The sequence below is a fragment of the Rhinoraja longicauda genome, chromosome 8, assembly GCF_053455715.1.
Source record: "Rhinoraja longicauda isolate Sanriku21f chromosome 8, sRhiLon1.1, whole genome shotgun sequence".
NCBI lineage: Eukaryota > Metazoa > Chordata > Chondrichthyes > Rajiformes > Arhynchobatidae > Rhinoraja > Rhinoraja longicauda.
Window position 1 is genome coordinate 71,823,721 of NC_135960.1, and position 7,852 is coordinate 71,831,572.

The 7,852-nt window shown below is 44.3% G+C and overlaps 1 protein-coding gene across 1 annotated transcript; it reads left to right on the forward strand.

The window, feature by feature from the left end:
• Positions 1-410: 410 nt before the first annotated feature.
• Positions 411-7,852, forward strand: LOC144596087 (gamma-crystallin S-1-like). Its single transcript, XM_078404250.1, has 3 exons — positions 411-419; positions 5,217-5,459; positions 7,577-7,852. Exons 1-3 carry the CDS (start codon positions 411-413, stop codon positions 7,850-7,852), a joined length of 528 nt encoding a protein of 175 aa, XP_078260376.1.

A 7,852-nucleotide genomic window follows, 5' to 3' on the forward strand; every position in this document is an offset into this window, starting at 1 on the left:
ATGTTTTTCCTCATCTCCGTTCTAAATGGCCTACCCCTTATTCTTAAACTGTGGCCCCTGGTTCTGGACTGCCCCAACATTGGGAACATGTTTCCTGCCTCTAACGTGTCCAACCCCTTAATAATCTTACACGTTTCGATAAGATCCCCTTTCATCCTTCTAAATTCCAGTGTAATGTCCTCCAACAACCCTCACCAACTTTCACAGATGCGCTGTTGAAACCTGTGAAGATTCTAGTTTTAGAATCCTCTGCCCAGGAGATAAGGCTGTGTTTGTTTGTTTGTTTGTTCGTTCCGGTTTAGCCAGCCAGCCAACAGCCGCTTGTCTCTTTCTCTTGTTTTCACTTTTGTGTTTCGAGTTTATGTGTGCCTTGTGTGCTGTGACCATCGGCAGATCAATCTCCCCCACGGATGAATAAAGTTTTATCATATCGTATCGTATCATATCGAAAGTATTCCGTCGGGATGCATCACAACAGAGCTTGGGAATATCTCTGTCAAAGACAGCAAGAAAGAGACAATAAACAATGGACAATAGGTGCAGGAGGAGGCCATTCGGCCCTTCAAGCCAGCACCACCATTCAATGTGATCATGGCTGATCATCCACAATCAGTACCCCGTTCCTGCCTTCTCCCCATACCCCCTGATTCCGTTATCATTAAGAGCTCTATCTAAGTCTCTCTTGAAAGCCTCAAGAGAATTGGCCTCCACAGCCTTCTGAGGCAGAGAATTCCACAGAATCACAACTCTCTGAGTGAAAAAGTTTTTCCTCATCTCCGTTCTAAATGACCTACCCCTTATTCTTAAACTGTGGCCCCTGCAGATAGCAGAGAGTCGTGGACTAAGCCCAGACGCAAATCAACCTCCCTTCCATTGACTCCAGCATAACTAAGGACCAGTCTCATCCTTCGTCTCCCCTCACACATCAGGCAAGAAGCATAGAAGTTTGAAAACACATAAAACATTAAACATTAAAACATTAAGAATAATTCCTTGTATGTATACATAATTGGCTAATAAAATTTATTCAATTCAATTCAATTCAATTCAATTCAATTCAATTCAATTCAATTCAATTCAATTCAATTCAATTCAATTCAATTCAATTCAATTCAAATCAATTCATACCTCTGGGGACAGTTTCCTCCCATCTGTTATTCAGCCACTGAATGATCCTCTCATCAGCTGGAGTGCAGTCCTAACTTCCCATCAATCTCATTAGAGACCTTTCAACCATCTTCAATCAGACTTGCTCGGACTGTATTTTGCACTAGATTTTGTAACCTTTATCCTTTATCTGTTCACTGTAGACAGCTTGATTGTTATCATGTGTGGTCATTTCTTTCTCTGGATAGCACATAAACAACATGTTTCACTGTACATCGGTAGATGTGATAATATCAAACACAACTAAATGGTTCTTGAATCTCTGTCCTTGTCATATCCTGAGATCCATCGTCAGTAGCACATGGCGGCCCATCCAAGCCCTTATAAGGTCATATGTGATATGAGCAGAATTAGGCCATTCAGCCCATCAAGTCCACTCTGCCATTCAGTCATGGCAGATCTATCTCTCTCTCCCAACCCAATTCTCCTGCCTTTACCCCATAACCCCTGACATTTGTACTAATCAAAAATCTATCTATCTCTGCCAACTTCTGTGGCAAAGAGCCAGCACCGCCATTCAATGTGATCATGGCTGATCATTCTCAATCAGTACCCCGTTCCTGCCTTCTCCCCATACCCCCTGACTCCGCTATCCTGAAGAGCTCTATCCAGCTCTCTCTTGAATGCATTCAGAGAATTGGCCTCCACTGCCTTCTGAGGCAGAGAATTCCACAGATTCACAACTCTCTGACAGAAAATGTTTTTCCTCATCCCAGTTCTAAATGGCCCACCCCTTATTCTTAAACTGTGGCCCCTTGTTCTGGACTCCCCCAACATTGGGAACATGTTTCCTGCCTCTAACGTGTCCAACCCCTTAATAATCTTATACGTTTCGATAAGATCTCCTCTCATCCTTCTAAATTCCAGTGTATACAAGCCTAGTCACTCCAGTCTTTCAACATATGACAGTCCCGCCATTCCGGGAATTAACCTAGTAAACCTAAGCTGCATGCCCTCAATAGCAAGAATATCCTTCCTCAAATTTGGAGACCAAAACTGCACACAGTACTCCAGGTGCGGTCTCACTAGGGCCCTGTACAACTGCAGAAGGGCCTCTTTGCTCCTATACTCAACTCCTCTTGTTATGAAGACCAACATTCCATTGGCTTTCTTCACTGCCTGCTGTACCTGCATGCTTCCTTTCAGTGACTGATGCACTAGGACACCCAGATCTCGTTGTACATCCCCTTTTCCTAACTTGACACCATTCAGATAATAATCTGCCTTCCTATTCTTACCACCAAAGTGGATAACCTCACACTTATCCACATTAAACTGCATCCGCCCACTCACACAACCTGTCCAAGTCACCCTGCAACCTCATAGCATCTTCCTCACAGTTCGCACTACCACCCAGCTTTGCATCATCTGCAAATTTGCTAATGGTACTTATAATCCCTTCATCCAAGTCATTAACGTATATTGTAAATAGCTGCGGTCCCAGCACCGAGCCTTGCGGTACCCCACTAGTTACTGCCTGCCATTCTGAAAGGGACCTATTTATCCCCACTCTTTGCTTTCTGTCTGTCAACCAATTTTCTATGCATGTCAGTACCCTACCTCCAATACCATGTGCTCTAATTTTGCCCACTAATCTCCTATATGGGGCCTTATCGAAGGATTTCTGAAAGTCGAGGTACACCACATCCACCGGCTCTCCCCTGTCAATTTTCCTAGTTACATCCTCAACGAATTCCGGAAGATTCCAGAGAATGAGGTCAAGGAACAGCACATCATCAAAGACACGACAGCCTTCTAGACTTTGCACATAGTTCATCAATGACAAATGACAACTACCACAACTTCTCCAGGCCCATGTTTTGTTTTAGCAAAGAGTTCCGAGAATTGGGTCATTGACCTGAGTCATTAACTGAGTGTCGCCTTCCACCAGTTACTGATATTAATTTAATACAAAATATGGAATACATTGCCAGAGCAACTAAACACAATCAGGATTTACCGACCTTTGGTATTGTACAGGAAGGAACTGCAGATGCTGGTTTAAACCGAAAAGAGACACAAAATGTTGGAGTAACTCAGCGGGACAGACAGCATCTCTGGTTTGAAATTAAATGGGTGGTGTTTCGGGTCGAGAAATGTCTGAAACATCACCCATTCCTTCTCTCCAGAGATGCTGCCTGTCCTGCTGAGTTACTCCAGCTTTTTGCATCTTTCTATGGTATTGTACACATGTTGCATGCAGGTGTAAGGTACATTGAGATTAAGACATCTCAGTCAATCTTTGAAATCCAGGACAAAGTCATATTCCATCTTCTGTAAAAAAGGATAAGCAATAAAAAAGTGGTAATAATGCCACGACTAGGACCTTCAGCACTTGTTCATGAACATTTGGCCCAGAACAATTAAACAGCGTCAAAGCAGAATGAAAAATGACACTGTAGGCCCGGACACTGTAGGCCCGGACACTGTAGGCCCGGACGGAGCTGTAGGCCCGAACACTGTAGGCCCAGACACTGTAGGCCCGGACACATTAGGCCTGAACACTGTAGGCCCGGACACTGTAGGCCCAACACTGTAGGCCCAGACACTGTAGGCCCGGACACTGTAGGCCCAACACTGTAGGCCCAGACACTGTAGGCCCGGACACTGTAGGCCCGGACACTGTAGGCCCAGACACTGTAGGCCCGAACACTGTAGGCCCGAACACTGTAGGCCCGGACACTGTAGGCCCGGACACTGTCTTTGAAATCCAGGACAAAGTCATATTTCATCTTCTGTAAAAAGGATAAGCAATAAAAATGTGTTAATAATAGAAACATAGACATAGAAACATAGAAAATAGGTGCAGGAGTAGGCCATTCGACCCTTCGAGCCTGCACCGCCATTCAATATGATCATGGCTGATCATCCAATTCAGTATCCCATACCTGCCTTCTCTCCATACCCCCTGATCCCTTTAGCCACAAGGGCCACATCTAACTCCCTCTTAAATGTAGCCAATGAACTGGCCTCAACTACCTTCTGTGGCAGAGAATTCCACAGATTCACCACTCTCTGTGTGAAAAAATACTTTCTCATCTCGGCCCTAAAAGACTTCCCCCTTAAACTGTGACCCCTTGTTCTGGACTTCCCCAACATCGGGAACAATCTTCCTGCATCTAGCCTGTCCAACCCCTTAAGAATTTTGTAAGTTTCTATAAGTTCCCCCCTCATTCTTCTAAATTCCAGCGAGTACAAGCCGAGTCTATCCAGACTTTCTTCATATGAAAGTCCTGCCATCTCAGGAATAAATCTGGTGAACCTTCTCTGTACTCCCTCTATGACAAGAATGTCTTTCCTCAGATTAGGAGACCAAAACTGTACACAATACTCCAGGTGTGGTCTCACCAATGCCCTGTACAACTGCAGCAGAACCTCCCTGCTCCTATACTCAAATCCCCTCGCTATGAATGCCAACATACCATTCGCTTTCTTCACTGCCTGCTGCACCTGCATGCCTACTTTCAATGACTGGTGTACCACGACACACAGGTCTCGTTGCATCTCCCCTTTTCCTAATCGGCCACCATTCAGATAATAGTCTGCTTTCCTGTTATTGCCACCAAAGTGGATAACCTCACATTTATCCACATTATACTGCATCTGCCATGCATTTGCCCACTCACCTAACCTATCCAAGTCACTAATGCCACGACTAGGCTGCCCATGGAGGCACCTTCAGCACTTGTTCATGAACATTTGGCCCAGAACAATTAAACATTGTCAAAGCAGAATGAAAAAGAATCTGAGCTCATCTAAAAACCTGAATCAGGGGCCTTTGTCTGCCGTGCTAGAAGGTTTTATGTTAACTTTGTCTTTTAGCTGATATATACTACTGAAACCATTAGAATAACAAAGGTATTTCCAACAGTGGCATTTTGGTTCAGCATATAAATACCCTGCTGCATGAGGCAGTGTTGTATACAGGTGGATCTCCAGACTGAAGCTCAAAATGGGAAAGGCAAGACAGCTCCCCATGTGTTCAGGATTTGCCAATAATGTTTCAACCAGATGAAAAATAATAACTCATCTGTTTAATTTCCCCACAGATCATCTTCTACGAGGACAGGAACTTCCAGGGCCGGCACTATGAGTGCAGCACTGACTGTGCTGATCTGTCCTCTTACTTCAGCCGCTGTAACTCCATCCGTGTGGACAGTGACTGGTGGGTGGCGTACGAGAGACCCAACTACATGGGGTACCAGTATGTCCTGAACAGGGGGGAGTATCCTGACTACCAGCGCTGGATGGGATTCAACGACAACATCAGGTCCTGCCGCACCTACCCTCAGGTGAGTGGAAGACACGTAAACTTTAATGTACTGTAACTCCGTTGTGTTGGGACCTGTTAACAATGTTCTTTCTTGGAGATTAATCTCCATCACTAAACTATTTTTTATAAGTTAAGGTTTTTATTGTTCTTCCTTTTTTCTGTCGTTCGTGACTTTAATCTTCCTGCTTTATGCTATTTCAAATTTTGGTGTAAGTTTGAAATGAAGCGTGAAACAGCAGGCTTCACTAAAACACTTCTCGCTTCTTAGCTGGGGCTTCTCTTCTGAAGAAGGGTCTCGACCCGAAACGTCACCCATTCCTTCTCTCCAGAGATGCTGCCTGACCTCCTGAGTTACTCCAGCTTTTTGGGTCTATCTTCAGTTTAAACCAGTTCCCTCCTACACACATCTCTTTAAACGTTGCACAAGTGTTTATTGCATTCATGTGGAGTTTTCACATTTGGGGCAGATTTAACTGGCATTTCCCTTGGCATGGACAGTACTGGGTGGGTTTGTACTCTTGTCATGGACATGCAGAGCTGCAAATATTGTCCTACAAATCCTATTTTTGAAGGGCTTTTAGAATTAGCAAGTGTTGAAATTATTTGAAATTATTATGCCATCTAACCCTTGTTCACATTCTGCTTGGAACTAAATCAAAGCTTCTATTCACTAAATAGACTGAATCTAAATAGCAGATTCCCCCCGATTCCCAAGATAATATTGGAATACAGGTCCTTCCCAGGTAATGGATGCCTGATTTATGTGCAGCCCCTCTACATTGATGTGTATAGGTGTGTTGAGGAGTGTTACAATGCACAACACAGCATAGAAACATAGAAAATAGGTGCTGGAGAAGGCCATTCGGCCCTTTGAGCCAACACTGCCATTCAATGTGACCATGACTGATAATAGACAATAGACAATAGACAATAGGTGCAGGAGGAGGCCATTCGGCCCTTCGAGCCAGCACCGCCATTCAATGTGATCATGGCTGATCATTCTCAATCAGTTCCCCGTTCCTGCCTTCTCCCCATACCCCCTGACTCCGCTATCCTTAAGAGCTCTATCTAGCTCTCTCTTGAATGCATTCAGAGAATTGGCCTCCACTGCCTTCTGAGGCAAAGAATTCCAGATTCACAACTCTCTGACTGAAAAAGTTTTTCCTCATCTCAGTTCTAAATGGCCTACCCTTTATTCTTAAACTGTGGCCCCTTGTTCTGGCCTCCCCCAACATTGGGAACATGTTTCCTGCCTCTAGCGTGCCCAACCCCTTAATAATCTTATACGTTTCGATAAGATCTCCTCTCAAATTCCTTCTAAATTCCAGTGTATACAAGCCTAGTCGCTCCAGTCTTTCCCGTTCCTGCTTTCTCCCCCTATCCCTTGGCCCTAAGATCTATATCTATCACTCTCTCGAAAACATCAGGATACAACTCAGTGTTGTTGAGAGAACTGGGATGGATCTGCAGACAGTGGCTGGGCAACAAAGCTTCTTCCACTTGCTGGAAATTTGGTTGACACCAATATCCTGAAGGTTGAATTAAACACCCTAGTTGCCCTTGGTTGGCCTATGTTTCCTTTAAATATATTACCTGCTCCATCACCGATGTGAACTGGTTGCATTGAGATTGCTCCCGGTCGAAACATGAGAGGATCTGTAATGATTGATCCTTTAAAGCTCGAAGAAGTCATCTCTTTCTATATTCGGTTTGGGATGCCTTTCGCCATTCCCAGGTTCGGCAATGAAAGCTTCCACTTCCTTCTGAAAGCTCGCCAAAGCATTTCAAATATCTGGACAATACAACCTGAGAACCATTAATAGTGTTCTAGTTGTAATCTTACTGATAATCTACGCACCTTCGAGAAAACAATAACGGTTTACAACATTTCCAAATTCCTTTCAATTTTATCTTAGAGGTTTTGCGTTTAATGAATGAATAATAATCCACTGTCAAATGCAACTTAGCTTCTATCTCCATTGATGTATCATTATTCTGGATTGTCCACTTATTGAATGCTCCTGGGCTTAGATCTCACCTGCAACTGTAATAACCTAACGGGAGATAGATACAATCACGAGCATAAATAAAAATCCTTTTTGCCGAATGCTTTGATTTGTTGCCTTTCCATTCCAGTCCCGAGGGAGCAACTACAGGATGAAGATTTACGAGAGGCCTGACTTTGGAGGGCAGATGATGGAATTCATGGACGACTGTCCCTCCGTCTACGATCGTTTCCGTAACCGTGACATCCACTCCTGTCACGTGATGGATGGTTACTGGACCTTGTATGAACAGCCCAACTACAGAGGCCGACAGTACTTCATGAGACCCGGAGAGTACAGGAAATACAATGACTGGGGCGGCTACAACTCCACCATCGGGTCCTTCAGGCGCATGAGGGACTTCTAG

What these genes read in the sequence shown, in the direction of transcription:
- LOC144596087 (XM_078404250.1), top strand. An exon ending in CCTGCCGCACCTACCCTCAG is followed by an intron (nt 5,460 to 7,576) that starts GTGAGTGGAAGA and finishes TTTCCATTCCAG; the next exon opens with TCCCGAGGGAGCAACTACAG.